The 17,056-nt window shown below is 45.1% G+C and overlaps 1 protein-coding gene across 1 annotated transcript in view; it reads right to left on the bottom strand.

Moving 5' to 3' along the window:
• The window catches only part of LOC133343010 (probable phospholipid-transporting ATPase IA), a 113,591-nt gene that overhangs the window by 78,279 nt on the left and 18,256 nt on the right, over positions 1-17,056 (bottom strand). The window contains 7 exon segments of the mRNA XM_061552435.1: positions 81-162; positions 1,763-1,836; positions 2,439-2,479; positions 3,536-3,584; positions 4,772-4,870; positions 6,913-7,012; positions 8,937-9,054. Coding sequence (XP_061408419.1) covers positions 81-162; positions 1,763-1,836; positions 2,439-2,479; positions 3,536-3,584; positions 4,772-4,870; positions 6,913-7,012; positions 8,937-9,054 — 563 coding nt within the window.

Below are 17,056 nucleotides of genomic sequence, written 5' to 3' on the forward strand. Positions count from 1 at the left end.
AGTTAAATTGCAACAGCCGGGGGTCGATAAAAAAAAAATCATGGAACCAATCTACGAAAAGACAAAAGCTACTTAAAAACTTTGTTGTTACCTGCCGGAATTTTCAGGTTCGTCTCACCGTCCAGGTTTGCAGTCTCGATGTAGCACATGGCCTGCGGTTCACTAAATAAAAACCAAAGCACAGAATGTCACCGTCGATTACCAGACTAACCTGCATCAGAAACATTAAATAATATAGCTTCTTAACCAGCGAGAGAAAATTAAAGAGCATAGGGTATATTATAGAAACGGAGCGCTATTTGATTCTAATCGTGAAAGCTGACCCATGCTGCTGCTTGATTGTGAGCATAATATACTTTAACATTGGATCTAAATCCCAATTCATCTTAACGTGGTTATGTGGTGGTGCTGCTGCAATGCTCTTTATGGAACAAGCATCCAAAACAGAAGCTGCCACAATGAGAAAAAATGAGTGATTGCTCGCTGAATGGAAAGCAAAAGCCAAGTCTGAACAGAGACGTTGGGACTGGATTCTAAACCAAGTTACGCAATCTCATGGGTTTTTTTTCGCTTTGTACTTTTACAAAATAAAATAAATATAATAATGTATTTCTTCTGGGTTACTTGGTTAGCAGTTATACATCAACACGTTACCAGATGGCAAGCCCTGTGTGAGCTCTTTGAGTAGCGTATATATATTTTACATTTACACTTCCTTTCGATACAACAACACTTAAAAACATATTTTTGTCAATTTTGGAATCATTTTATGTGTATATAAATGTATTGCACATTTGTTTAAATCATCATCTGCCAAGGCAGTGTTTGGCCGTTTATAATTAGTCCTGTAAAATGTGTTTGTTATTCTTTCAACTTAGCACACAGTGCACATTGCAGGCATGTAACAATCCACCCCACCCCAATGATTGAATGGATTACCAAAATGTGAGATCTCTGTTTGACAACAAAAACGCATGTATTCATGCTATCTTGTTTAAAACGTCTCATTTGAATTGCTTGACGTTTGTTCTGTCTCATTTATAGAGTTTCGTTTTCTCAATTGGCCTCATGGTAAGATCCACCTATCATCTACATAAATAATACGCAATCGATTCTCACAAGGCACATATTACAAACAAGACAATAATTTTTAATCGGAGCAATGTTACACGCCTAGCATCGCATCAAAGTGTACAGCGGAGCGCGTGCCACGCCGCAGTGAAATGGACCGTGATCGGCCGAGCTACGCTGCGTTTTGTTCAGACAAGCACCGAGCGTGGCCCGAACATTCACTGCAATGACGAGCACAAAGATGAAAAAAGTGGATTCGCGTGTAAACAATAAGAAGTTTGAAGCAGTGGGGAAGGACAAAAAAAAAGCTCGTCGTGAAGAAAACCCAAGGGGGGACAATAGGAGAGCGGAAAGGGACAGACCTGGAGGACAACATGACCAGGTCTGCTGGCAATTTCTGCCCATTCGTGATTCTGAGAACATCACCGACGCCAACCTCAAGGGGCCACGGGAAAGAGCGCACGGCAAGGGTGCAGAGAGAAAGAAGTTCGGGAAGGGACAACAAAGAGGGTAGAGGGATAGAGGAGACGAAGGAAGGAGTTAGATGGTGAAGCAAGGGAATAAATATAGTGAGAACCATAGCCAAGGTGGGAGGGGAGGGAGTAACTTCAAAGGGAGACAAGGAGGAATAAGTTGGCACAGTTGTGTGCCCACAGCTAAGAGCTTCTCAAATCCGTCTCAGAGCCACTACCTGGATGCCAGAATCACAATGTCTGCTGGGAAATGCTCCTTGCTGTTTATCTTTACTACATCACCCACTGCCACCTGTAGGAGAGAATGGGTGAACAGCATCCACAGCTGGTGGCAACGTTAAACGATATCAATGCAGGTTTTGTAATTGGTGGGTAGGTTTCCGGAATGCGGCCATACTACGGAGCACTCGAGACAACAGCGTCCAAGGACGATTATAATGTCAAATAATTGTACAACAACAGCATTTATTCAATTACATCGCGTCATAACGAAACTTCTTTTAAAGACATATTTTCAGAAAGTAGCTCGGAGTAAAATGCATAGGAAAGCATTAATTTGATAATTATATATAGTGCATATATATTACAGCCCTTTGTAAATCCACTGCTGAATGAGGGCATCCATATACCATGATGATGATAAACAGGGGGTTGTTTGGCTATACCTAACCACGCTGGTCAGTGCGGGTATGTGCAGAGGGAAAAGCCCAGGTGCAGTTCAGATATCACAAGCAACTGATGTGAGCCGTGGCTTGGAATCAAACTTGAGGTTGTTGGGTTTGTAGCGCAGTGTGCTAACCATGGCACCACCGCTCACCCGATGTGTACGTAAACAACCAATATCGGATAATCCAATTACCGCTGCTTGGGTTCACGAGATAACCGGGCACTCACCTTCTCCCAGCTCACGGTATGCCAGTCTCCATTCTGCAACACTAAACCAAGGGTGGGTCATCAAAGGGGTTGGTGAAATAGACACGGTTAAGAAAGAAAAAAACAAGCAAGCGCACACGGAGATTGCGCAACGCGTTCCAACACACACACACACACACATCCCACTTTGCAAATATTTTATTTGCAACAATAACGGCCAAGCTGGAGCCAAGCGTGGTGGGAAGCGGTGCGTTGTGTCAGCGCCGGGCTCTGATAGCGGCTCTGACGACAGGGAACCTCTCAGGCGGCAGGGCAGGGACACCGAACAGAGTCCGTTTGGGTCGTGTGTCCAACCTTTTGGGAAACCCTTCGATCAATGTGTCTGGTTTTCAAATCGGGTAAGTCCCTAAAGAGCAAACAAAACTTCATGCCCAAGCTTAATTGATATTGGATCATTTTTAAGAGGGTTATCATGCCTACCTACCAATATCGGACAAATTGGACAGAGCTCGTGGATAAATGCTGTCAATGTTACATGTAAAACGTCAACAAAGGTGAAGCTTGGGCCCTTTAGAGCCAAGTGAAACTGGAAGAGTTACAGCCCACTGCTGGGCTATCCGTGCGACACCACTGCAGAAAATAACCAACAACAGAATGCGTAGTACTACCTTTACCACACTTGGCTGCAAATTGAGGTCACAAGAGCTGTAACGGAAGCCAACAGTCCCTCCGAATGTAGATAAAATGTCATTATACTCGAGCCATTTCCAACAAGAATAATTGAATCTGCCAAGTTGCTGCAAGTTACTGGAAGAACCGAATAAATGAATAATCACAAGTCCATGGCATCCATTAACACCACTTGTGCTACTACCCTTGGGCAATGCAGCTGCTGACCGTATCACATTATCACACTTTAGGCTCCAGAAAAGACGAGTAAAAAATATAATAATAACGGAATTCACCTAATCACTATGGAGGTCGAACTGAAGGAACATCAATTGCATTCAAGAGGAGACCAGGCCCCAAATTAGCCTCCCGAGTTTTGCGATTGGATTTTGTACGTGTGTGTGTCAACCATTGGTGTCTCTTCAAACTATACAATCTGGCATTAGTACCTTGTGTCGTCTTCTTCTTATTGACTTCCCTGTCAGCCCGGTGTCTTTTCTGGGAAAAGGATAAGGCGTGACATTTCTCTGCAAAGTGTCAACCCTTAGGAGGCTCAAACAGAAAATAAAACGATGCGGAAATTTGTACACAAGTTGAACGCATGATCGGTGAGAGCATAACCAAGGGATTTCGTTGCTACCAAATCGAGAAACGTTATAAGCATTATTTAACATGCAGAACAGAAAATGGACATTTTTATGAGAACAAAACATATTCGTGTTAAAGTCAGAAAATACAGTTACCTGCAGCAAGAAGACTGGCTAAACTTGTGAAATTCTCACTTTAATTCTAGATTTGAAGCTTTCGTGACTGCAAGGATTCATATTCTTAGGTTTTTTAGGTAAAGTCACGTAGGTAAAACGTCAAAATTAATAAAAAATAAAATAAAACAAAAATCACGACGTTTCAGAGGCAACACAAGATGACAGAGACTTGTGTTGCCTCCGAAACGTCGTGATTGTTGTTTTATTTTATTTTTATTAATTTTGATGTTTTACCTACGTGACTTTACCGAAAAAACCTAAGAATATAAATTCTCGCTTTACCTTATTTTTATTACGTAACTGTTATGCGACAACTGAAAATATCAAATGGAACAACAAGTGGACTAATTTTCGATTTAAAGCTTTCGTGACTGCAGGGATTCATCTTCTTGGTTCTTTCGGTAAAGTCACGTACAAGGGAAGTAATAAAATAATAAAAATAAAACATAATAAAATAATATAATAAAATATTATGTTTTATTTTTATATTTACAATAATAAAAATAAAACATAATAAAATAATATAATAACATATTATTTTATTATGTTTTATTTTTATTATTTTATTACTTCCCTTCTATGTGACTTTACCGAAAGAACCAAGAAGAAGTGGACTAATGCCGCATCTCCACGACGACTCGACACGAGATCTGAGCCGCGCTTGAGCTGCCTCTTGAACAGCTCTGCCCTGACTCGGGTTTTGTCCCAACTCGCTGATCCATGGGTTCCATTACTCACCACCTCCATTACCCCCCTGCCTCTCCCTCTACTCTCCCCTTCCCTCTACGGTTGAAAGGAAGTGATCAGAGTTCATTTAACTTCCGCTATATCATATTTGCCCACTTGCCAGTTTTCTAACCCGGTCAAGTGGGCCGTTAAGATGCCCCGTGGGATCCCAGCATCGGTGGAGGTATAACTCACGTAGTCCTCAATGATCTCCTTGAGAGCGGCCACGACAAGGATGAAGATGAGAGGCATCAGAGTTGTGTAGCGCCCTGTCGGAGACACTTCTGGGATTTGCTGCTCAAAGCGCGGGAGGCAAAAAAAAGCGAGCGGCACAATTAGCATCGTCACAAAAGTGCCATTTCTCCAAGCAACGTCGACGGCGCTGCTAAAAGTGTAACAAGGAAGAGATAAAAAACTGGAAAATGTACGAGTCGGTAACATAGCGTTGCTTTGTGAGATAAGCACACACCGAGTGCTTTGGATGAGCCTAGTCGTCAGCAGAACACTCATCTGTCTTCATCCATCTTTATCTCTGGCTGCCTCACTATGCTATTAAACCTGGCGGGATTGACCACGCCTGACTGATGCACAAGCATTTTGAATCTTTGCTGAGCACGCTATCACCACGAATGAGCTTTGCAAAACCCCTGGGATTTCCATTCGCCTTTTACCAGAGGCAGCTTTTGTGCTTTTCTGTTTTCTAACATTAGCCCTCATTTGGCTCGAGGCAAAATCCGTGCATTGCCTTCGTACGATGCCACGTGGCCCACACACGCGTAATCACTTTTCAATGTGTACCCCGTGCTCCAGTAAAATACAATCTAGAAAATGGACGCTCATAACTCTCCATACCAAACACCGACGTGTATCGGCATCTTGCAATTTCGTTTTCTTGATTGCACACAATATTTACGATGCACGACTTTGTTTGTTTGATTTTTTTTTATAAACCCACCATATTCTTTAATTTGATGTGTGCACTTAAAATCACGAGTGTATTTTTGGACCCAAAGCAATGTCTTAATTGGCTTGCTATGTCATGAAAAGGCTGGGGAATTTTAATTGAAAGTGCCGCTGAAAACTGATACTGTACTGTTTATCAATCATACCGTTGCAATGGAAAACAAGATCCATTAATTCTAACTAAATAATTCACAAAATATCAACATGCCAACTCTGAATTTCAATTAATAAACATAAATGTCAAGCCACTCACGGCTCACACTGCATTTGTACAGATTGAAGTTCCAGGAGGGCCTCTAAATAATTGTGAGTGTCATCAGCATTTGCTGGCAACAGCAACTAATGAATAACACTTTGAAGGGCAGGGCAATGTAAATAACACGAGAAAAAAAGCAATATTTAAAATTCCAGAATGGGGGGGGGAGCTATCGTTACGCAAACCCTGCAAAATAATAGAGGCCCTCCCTTCATTGTTTGGACCAAGTGAGAAATCCACTTAAAATGTAAAGTTTCTTATCAGGAGGGGTCTGGGTTAAAAGACAAACACGGGAAATAAAGACAAATGCACAAACATTAAAGGTTAAACAAGGGATGAAATATCGATGTTGATAGAGGGGAAAACAAACATCTAATCATGAATAATTCTATGGACAAACTGGTCTCACACAACATGAAAACGAAATTGTCACCACTGGCTCAGGGCTTGCAACGGAGATAAGTGCCGCCAACGCTCCTGGACATCTGTGCAAAAGAGCTTCATAGCTCATCGGATTTATCCAGAATAAATAAGAATTCTAATTCTGAAATGATCGTATGAATATAAACTCGTTATGCATTGTTGTAGTGCATCAAGGGGCTCAGTCCAACTTTGGTAGAAGTGAGCGTATGCGAGTGTTTTCACTTGAGGATAAAATTGTAAACAGTTGATGCATTTGTTTCGTTCCACAGAGACACAGGACACTTAGGAATTATGAATTCCGCAACTGGCTTAGGACGACCAGTGGAAGTGGCACCCAATGCACGTGCGATCAGGGATAACATTTAGGACCCGATTAAGTTGTTGGCAATTGTCCTCTCTGGCAAGACAAGTATCCCTTTCGACAAAAACCTGCCAATGGCTCCATTAAAGTGGGGCAAATTGCCAAGGAAACGCGTTTCTGCCTTCAACTTTATTGCAACCATTACGTGTGGACAGCTGAAACCATAGCATGACCTGTCACGTGCGTAAACAGGTCTCCGTCAGCAACAAACACACGCGCGCAGGACAGCGTACAGCCCTAACCTAACTCTTGCCCCAAACCCAGAGTTAGTCCACAATTCATAAATTTCCGCTACCTGAGCTGCAGTAGCAATGCCAATTGCGTCACCCTCACCTGCAGGAGGGCAATGAAGAGGAAGAAGAGGTTGGCAGCTCGGCTGAACTGCTCGTACAAGAAGCGTGGCAGGAAGGTCAGAGCGTTGTACTTGGCCGTACTGTGGAAGCAAGACCACACATTTGAATGTATAGTACGGACGTACACTGAACTTCTTTCGCACTCTACGTAGCCAACCGTGCTAATCGTTTTTTTGTTCGGCGCTCTGCCAAAATTCTGCTGGATAAAGGCCTCCCCATGCCCTGTCAGTCAACATGAAGAATGTCTGACCCCACACTGGTCAGTGCGGATTAGCAACGGCAGGGGCCACAGAGGTGGGAGCACAAAAGTGCAGTGCAGCAGTATGGGGCCGTCCATAAATGACGTCACGCGATTTTGAACGATTTTTAACCCCCCACCCCCATCGTCACACGGCGTCACAAAAAGTCAGACCCCCCCCCCTCAAATATGACGTCACAAAGCTCTGCCCCCCACCCCCCCCAAAAAAATGCTTCAAATAGCTTTAAACTATTGTCATTGTAGTGCGTATTTAATGTGCCGCTATATTCTGATGTTGTAGAAGAAAACATTTATTAAAAAGTCTATTTAATTAAGTAGAACGTGTTGTCGATATTTATTTAAAGTTGCGCATTCTGATGTGACGTCACATTTCTCAAACCCCCCCACCCCCCCTCGTCACACATCGTCACAAATGTCTGACTCCCCCCCCCCCCCAGGTGTGTGACGTCATTTATGGACGGCCCCTATTACTCTTGGGAAAGTTGGACCAGTTCAGACATCACTCACCACTGATGTTCGCCGTGGCGAGGAATTGAACCGTGGTACATTCCATTATTAATCGTTGTGCACGCATTACTCTAGTTTTCCATAATATCATGTCCAGGACTGCATCAACAATATTCAACAAAGCTTCAAAACATTTCTCTGCATTCACTTCATACCAGAGACGTATGCAACCACCTCTTCATATGAAGTAGTGAAATGTATTGAGTCTGGGTGGTGATTGAATTCAAGGATTCAGTATAAGTTTTAACACTATAGTGAATATAGAAGCCACTTGTAGCTGCTGGGGTCATGCGTCAAAGACAAGTAAAAAAAAATGTGCATACACAATTCGATGCATGTATACTGAGCTTATATCTAATCAATATTAAGTATCACTATTAATTAATTAATCAATACTTTCTACGTGACTTTACCGAAAGAACCAAGAATATGAACTACATATATGTGTGATCGTTTTTCGTATTGGGTACTGTCAAAGTAATGAGAACCCGCAATGTCAAATGCATTAGCATTTAAAGTGTGTAATATGTATGCAGAACTTATACGACGTAAAAAAAAAAAGTTCATGCACACTTAAGATTACAATTTCATAAGACACAATTATTATAGTTGAATGTTATTGGCATTGTGTCAGTGTGAGGTTTTTCATTTAAAGTCATGTAACAAGAAATACTCTTTCAATCCAAAAAGTTACCGTCGCTTAAAAATATATATTTGTATCAGTGGCAGTCCAACATTACGTTCACTGCAAGCTATAGCTGCCCATATATAAATGTAAAAAAATGTTAGATTCAACAAATTATTCACAGTTGTATACTAAAATATAGTGTGACCCCTGACAGAGGTTAATGTAATTTCCTCTTGTGGCTTAGGGCCCCCTTCACAGATGACCACCCAACACTTCTTTGAGCAAGGAGGACGCTTCCGACTTTCTGACTCTTAAAGAAATATCACGACAGAGTAGCAGTGAAAGGACGAAATACGTTCGTGATTTCATCCACCGCAGAGTCGAAGTGATGACACCGTCTCATGTGCAGGAGCTAGATGGATTGTGGCACCGCACGATCATGAGAGATGGCAGCAGCCTATGGAGGCCTTAACCCAGCAATGGATAGATCATAGCTGATGATGATGATGACGATGGCAATATTGCAATCATACGGCACGGTACAAATTCTGGAATCACGATTGCAGGTCAAAAGTGAAGGGACAGAAGCAGTGTGAATCTCCCTGCTCACCTGACGCGGTTATTGCAGAAGCGCTGCTCCTGTGGCCGATTGATGACTACCACGCGGAAATCCTGCTGGTCCGCCATGGACGTCGCCGCCGACATTTCCTCGTCAGGACGAGAGTAGCCTGCGCACACACACACACACGACAACCATCCTCGGCTCATTCCCTTAGACTGTTGAGACAAGTGCCGAGTCTTCCCGCTTACTCCTCTTTCGCTAGTTTACACATGGCGGCTGACGACGAGGCTGGACGAATTTTCTTCCGCTCCTTATTTTCTCTGGTCATGGCGACCCCTTTCCGCAGACCTATGTTTGTTTTAAGTCCTCCTCGTTAATGTCATCAGGCCACCTCCTGCGTGGACTTCCTCTACTTGTCGCTCTCTCCACGCGGCAGTGCAAGGACACTGATGCTAACTTGTCGGCCTCCATTTCATTACGTGTCAAAACTAAAGAAGACCGCTTCTTTTGTATCTTTTGCAACAAAGTCTCCTTCTGGACTACCTTTTTGTTTATGCTCACATTGCTTTGTTTTTGCGCTCTCGATACTCGCAGGAAACCATAATGTGTGCTTGCTAATAGCAATTATTTATTACGGCCTGAACAGCGAGTGGAGTGGTCAGGCCAGCATCACACGTGCCCGGCTGCTTTTATATCTACAGTGCTTCTCTCGAAACGACACCAGATCATGTACTCGACTTTAAATGAGTCGACCTCGGGGAGACCCAAATCAGGTAAATATTGCAATTTCCATCGAATGTTATCCAGTATAGCCAGGTACTCGAACGCAGTTCACCTGGACGATCGCGCACTGCACCAAACCACGATACAACTGCACATACGTGTACGGATTCACACGCAACACACATGCCCGCACACACAACGCAGCGATCCCTGGGTATGATGGTTTAACATTTAAACATCTGTAAGATCTTCAAACACTTTACATGTTATACTATACAGGCTTGTTTCACTGCACTGCATATAAACAAAGTCACAAACAACTGCATGAATATCAGAGCTGCTGGAGTGACATGGGTAAAACAGTGTGGCGTAATACCCACGGCTGTAATTAATAAATGAACAAGCGAAGCGTGAATGAGCATACAGGAGTATATCTGTCCATCTCACACACAGATGTAACTCAAGAGAGGAGTGAGGTATTGAATCGGCCCCTGGTTTTAGGGTCACCAGAGGGCCACTGACAATAAAACTGCCTCAAAAGGGAATTATTTGGACTCGATATGAATAGGTTTTCCCCTTTTTTCTGGCAACATGTTAAAACACCAAACTGAAACCTTTTGCAAGGAATCATGTCTGCATTAACCACAGATTTATTGTGGTGAAAATACAAAAAAAAAATGTTCCGACAGTATATGCATTGTCTTTGGAACTGATTGGTCCACACCAGAGACAGCTTTCTTTAGAGCCTAGTCTCAAACAGTGTTAGACCAGAGGACGCCAAAAGGCGAACAGCACAAAGAACTCGGGGAGAGCAGCTACATCATGTGTGTTAACATCTTTGCCAGTATTCTTCGTTTTTTCGGTAAAGTCACGTAGAAGGGAAGCAATAAAATAATTAAAATATAAAACAATAAAATTCTCACGACGTTTCAACTGCAACACAAGCAATCATCATCAGGTGTGAAAAACATAGCAAGAAATTTTGAAAAAAGTGGCGTTTTTTTCTTAAGTTAGCACCACGGACAGCGATTTTGGCAGTTGTTCAGATTGACGAGTCCATCTATGTTCGGAAAAGAGGAGGGGGGAGAGGAAGAGAATGGAATGCGGTCTGAAAGTCACCGTAAGCGTGAACACAATCAATTAAGACCCGAAATGGTTTATCAAATCCTTCCAATGATTGCTAAGCCAGAATCCATATTCTCGGTTGAAATTGTCTCGGTGTTTAATTTGTATTATTTTATTAATTCCCTTCTACGTGACTTTACCGAAAGAACCAAGAAGATGAATCCCTGCAGTCACGAAAGCTTTAAATCGAAATCTTAACATCTGTTTTGTTGCCAGAAAAAAGGGGAAAACCTATTATCATATTTTGGTACTGTCCCATGATGTCGCTGCTCACCCTGAGCTCTCATTACTCTGATAGTGCATTGTCTTTGTGCTGTATGCCTTTTGGCGTCCTCTGGTCTAACACTGTTTGAGACTCGGCTCTAAAGAAAGCTGTCTCTGGTGTGGACTAATCAGTTTCAAAGACAACGCATATATTATCAGAGTATGATTTTTATCATTCTGACCACAAGTATTGTAGTTAATGCAAACATGATTCCTTGCAAAAGGTTTGAGTTTGGTGTTTTAACATCTAAACACCTGTTTTGTTGCCAAAAAAAAGGGGAAAACCTATTCTTATATTTTGGCACTGGCAAAGGAGGTCCCATGATGATTTGGACTGTCTATTTTATCCTGCTTTAGACAATACGTTTACAATATATCCCAAAGTTATATTTTTCCTTGCTTAGTGCCCAGCCTTTAAGCACGTGAATGCATGGTGTGTTAAAATTTCCAACATTTAAAAAGGGATATTTTCACTCAGTGCTTGATTCCGACTTCACTACAATTCATTGGCCTACATGAACAATAGCCTAAATATCTAATTTTCATGAACCACATAACTCAAGGGGGTACTCAAGTGATGTGTCCCCCCCTTAAGCCTCATTCAAAAAACATTTAGACAACTCAAGTTGTCTGCCAAGTCTGAATTTGAGCTGACCAGACATATCAATACCATGTGAAAGACTGCCGAATTCACTTGATAACCTGAGCAACTCGGAAGGTCCTGAAAGTGCTCCTTTTTTTAATAAACTCGAGATGTTCTGGGAAAAAAACCTGGCCAATCTGAGTCGAGTCGATCCTAGTTTGCTGTCCACAGGAATGAGGTACGAGTTTCATCATTCACGAATCCGCTTCAAGAACTGGCATACGACTGCAGTTTATTTTTGTATAGTTAATTATTAATAAGCCTTTAATTTGACATGAATCCCTGAAGGATACGCATTAGTATGATTATTGTTTTTGTTCCAACAACTGCAAAAATATTTGTCATTGCAGCAGCATGTTCTTGATATACTGGAGTGGCCAGTAAATTTAATCAACGTGAAGAGCTGCAAGATACAAAATTAAGTGGTCGTTTATAAAAGTTGTAAGTGGCACTGAGCCAGAAGAATGAGAAAAAAACGAAAATAGAAATGAAAGATAATAAATTTCATAATATTTATTGATAATTTATGCTGCGCTGACCCAATCTGTCTGTGACGTGCAGTAAAATCACAGACCAGGGCAGACCTGGCATGGCTTGTGCTCTGCGTTATTGCTTCTCTAAATCAAAAACTGTGTACATTTAGCACTGCAAAGCCCCATCCTTCTGATGCTGGCAGTGGGTTAAGAAAAAAATCACAGCTGGAATTTTTTGTAACCAACACACAGAAGCCGATGTACCCAAACAGCACCAGTAAAGCTTACCGGCAGAAATCCCACAAACGTGTAAACGTAATTTTTAAATGTAAATAAATCTCACAATAATCACTTTCCTGTTATACAAGACTAAAATAGCTTCTGTACCTTCAACAGCTCGTCCAGATACAGTATAGATCAAGCAAGCTGTTGAAGAAATTATGTGACAAGTATGCACAGGCCATTGTTTTTTTTTACCAAAACATCATAAAAAATTCATAATAAAGGTTTTTGGGTTAGATCGCGATGGCCGGGGTTTTGTGCATTGAACACCAAAGAAATATTAAATTATCTCAACCACAACTGTTGGCAGTGGCAGAACATGCTTGCCAACAAGGCCACCTAATTGATTTTGATAACGTTGAAGTGTTATGTAAAACGAATTATTACTGGCCAAAACTAATTTGAGAATCATTTGAAATTGAGAGAAATACAAATTATTTTAATCGCTCTGACAGCTACAGGCTTAGTGCGGCCTGGAAGCATATTAATAATACATATTCCATTTACAATTCCTTACAAGGGGAAACACATACTAATTAACTGATTACTAACGTAGTATATAATTACAATACCCCCCCTCCTCCACCTCTGATTTCTGCACCCGATTGGGTATAGTGATTGGGTTCAGTTATTAAATAATACACATTACAACTACTTATAGAGGAATCATAACAATTAACTGATTACTAATCTATTATATAATTACAATACCCCCCCCTTCCACCTCTGATCTCTGCACCTGATTGGGTGAAATGATGACATCACCCTGCTGCTCTATTTAAAACCGGGAGCAGGTGGAGGGCTTCACTATTCTGAAAAATCGCCCGATGATGCTGGATGTAATTACCAGCGAAACGTCGTACTCAAAATTGTAAATGTTGTGGATTCACTCTTCAACACAACGGTGGGCTAAAGTAGTGAACTATTTGTCTTTTGTCAACGTGACACAGCTTTTACTGATTGTCTGTGTCGGGTGGTGGAGGGTTACGACATTTATAAATAACGCGATCTCACCCAAAAACCTTTATTATGAATAATATTGGTCGCGAAAGCCTACGTGTTAAACTGATCATTAAAAATTTAAGGGAAATTATCCCACCCACTCAGGAGCAGCAGTACAGTAGATGGGAAGTACCATTTGTAAGTGTAGGAATAGAACAGATGTGTGTATGTGTGTGCGTCTTCTGCACACCCGTAAACAGATACGCATGCACAACCCGTGCTACGGCAAACCGAGCCCTGTAAGTAATACGGTCGGCTCTTCACGATGCCCAAACCCTGGCCAGATATCAGCGGCCGTGAGCACAATGCAGCAGACTGACTGTGCACAAAACAGCACACGACGCTGGTATCCAACTCCCCAGAGGGACTGCCAGTGGCTGACAAAGACGCAAAAATAACTGCAAACCACAACACTAATTCGACCTCAAATTTCATTCCCCCCCCTAATCCACCAAGAACAGAAATTACTTTCATTTGTCTTCAATTTAGTGTACGCATATTCCAGGCTAATTTTAGTTTTACTTTAATTAGAATGAATTCTGTCCATGAAGGTACTGTAATATCGTAATTACTGCGGTGTTAATATTGGTTGCAGTCAACATATCATTGCTTGAAAATTACTCCCCAAAAATTTTACTCAATTTCAGGGCTGCAACCTTTACATGAGGACAGCGGTTTCAATGCATCACGCGCGATTTCCCCAACACATCCCAATACAACATGTATAACATTACTTCTAGTTGTCAATAAATCAACGGCCGCATCACTCTTCGTGAGATGAAGTTTCCGCAATAGGTGCGGTCAAAGAAGAAGCGTCGTCGCAGGCCCCTTATTCTCGGCACAAACCTGACGGCACCCTGAGCATCTCCATGCTGCGCTCCATCATCCAGGCGTCTCTCACTCCCTGGGTGGCAGGGCTGGCCGGGCAGGGCCAGGCAGAGCCAAGCAGGACCAGCACGTGGGCCAGGAACCCACGGCAGAACAACGGGTCACCCAACGAAACGCCACCACATTTAAGTCAGAATTCTTCCTCTCCTCCTAAAACAAAACAGGTCGTGCTTAAAGCCCAACAGAAACTACAAATGCCACGTAACAACAAAAGTACCCTGTTACGACACACACATTAGAAATATTTTTTTTGGGATAAATAATTGCTGTCAAATAAAATAAAAACTCCCCAAGCTTCAATCTTGAGCTGAAGCTTCCCCAATGCTAGAGTTGAGATGGAATCGCCTGCGAACGCTTTCACCGGCTGGAATATTCTCCGGGCTCCTCCGCCTGCCCCAAGCCCCAATTCGGTCGGTCGGTCGGGGGCCGAGTGATCGAGGCGAACGAACGGGACGGGTTTGACGATGAGCAGAGGGAGCCAGCCAGCCAGAGAGAGAGAGAGATGAAGATAAAGCCACCAGCCGGCCACCACCACCACCTCCTCCCTCCTCCTCTGTGGGCGAGCCAAGCGCAGCGAAACCCCGCCCGCCTCGCACGTCCACCCACCACGACTCGGGCGCCGCTCACGTTACGCCGGCTGCCTGTCGCGTCCAGGGCCATGTGACGGACACACAACAACAACAAGAGCAGCAGCAGCAGGAGGAAAGCTCCACTCCGCCCCCCCTCCCACGCCAACGAATTTGTCCCCATCACCATCATCGACGAGGGTGGCGACATCACAACGCTGCAGCTGCACTGCAGCGTGGTTCAATAAACACACAAATACATCTCGCATGCTGCTGCTGCCTCGTCTCCCCCACCCACCACCACCCACCACCAAAGACAAAGATCCCCCGTGTAGCCTGCACAGACTGTAGGGGCAAGTGCTGTTAGCGAGCACATATGAAGGCCGGAACGGTACACGAGGGGATGGGCGGCCAACACCACGCCCGACCGCCTTTGTCTCCCCAGTGGCGATGTTTACACGTCGCACCAGGTACTCATTTGAGGCTGAGTGGACCTAAGGAAGGCCCAGGATCGGTTCAGATAATCGTCACTGGGTGTTGGCCGTGAGTGGATATCGAACCCGGGGGGTGCATAGCGCAGCCGCAGCGCGCTAACCACTACACCACCGCTCCCCACCACCACCACCAACCACCACTCCCTCCACCAACCACCGCCAACCGCCAACCCCCACCACCACCACCCCCACCACCACCACCCCCACCACCACCACCCCCCACCACCACCACCCCCACCACCACCACCCCCCACCACCATCCACTACCCCCACCACCACCCCCACCACCCCCCACCACCCCCACCACCACCACCCCCCACCACCATCCCCACCACCAACCACTACCCCCACCACCACCACCACCACCCCCCACCATCACCACCCCCCACCAACCACCACCCCACCACCACCACCCCACCACCACCCCACCACCACCCCCACCACCACCCCCACCACCACCCCTACCACCACCACCCCCACCACCACCACCCCCACCACCACCACCCCCACCACCAACCACTACCCCCACCACCACCCCCACCACCAACCACTACCCCCACCACCACCCCCACCACCCCCACCACCACCACCACCCCACCACCACCCCCACCACCAACCACCACCCCCACCACCCCCACCACCACCACCACCCCACCACCACCCCCACCACCCCCACCACCACCACCCCCACCACCCCCACCACCACCACCACCCCACCACCACCCCCACCACCAACCACCACCCCCACCACCACCACCACCACCAACCCCCACCGCCAACCGCCACCGCCAACCGCCACCGCCAAACCCCACCACCCCCCACCACCCCCACCACCCCACCACCCCCCACCACCCCCACCACCCCCCACCACCCCCACCACCAACCACCACCACCCACCACCCCCACCACCCCCCACCACCCCCACCACCAACCACCACCCCCACCACCACCCCCACCACTACCCCCACCACCACCCCCACCACCCCCACCACCACCACCACCCCACCACCACCCCCACCACCAACCCCCACCACCAACCACCACCCCCACCACCAACCACCACCCCCACCACCACCACCACCCCCACCACCACCACCCCACCACCCCCACCACCCCCACCACCCCCCACCAACCCCCACCACCAACCACTACCCCCACCACCCGCCACCACCACCCCCACCACCCGCCACCACCACCAACCACCACTACCCCCACCACCAACCACCACCACCCACCAACCACCACTACCCCCACCATCAACCACCACCAAGGTGCACAACCAACACCAATGGCTTATTTTGTTGGCCACATTGCACGATATCACTTGCAGATGGGGGGGGGGGGCACCCCAGCACGCACATTGTTGGCTCTACCATCAGCTGTGCAGGCTGCATTAGAAATCATCAAAAACAACCTCCAGGGCACCACAACGGATACATGTGGCTCTCGTATCTTCCCCCCCCCCCCCCCCCCCCGTATATTTTAGATTGACTACATCACCAATGTAATTGATCAAAATGTCATAATGCCTGGCAGTTATAATGCCATACCTATCGAACCATAAGGTTTACCCGTATTCTTGTACATGGAAATTGAGTTTTCAGGTCCATTCGGCGTACAGTCGTTTCAATACAAACAAACAAATTCGTATTTCGTCTATTTATTTTATGTTTCTCCCTTGTCATGGGACTTTGCGGGATGAACGCTG

This window comes from Lethenteron reissneri, chromosome 16 (assembly GCF_015708825.2).
Source record: "Lethenteron reissneri isolate LAM-NWPU_2019-01 chromosome 16, ASM1570882v1, whole genome shotgun sequence".
Lineage (NCBI taxonomy): Eukaryota > Metazoa > Chordata > Hyperoartia > Petromyzontiformes > Petromyzontidae > Lethenteron > Lethenteron reissneri.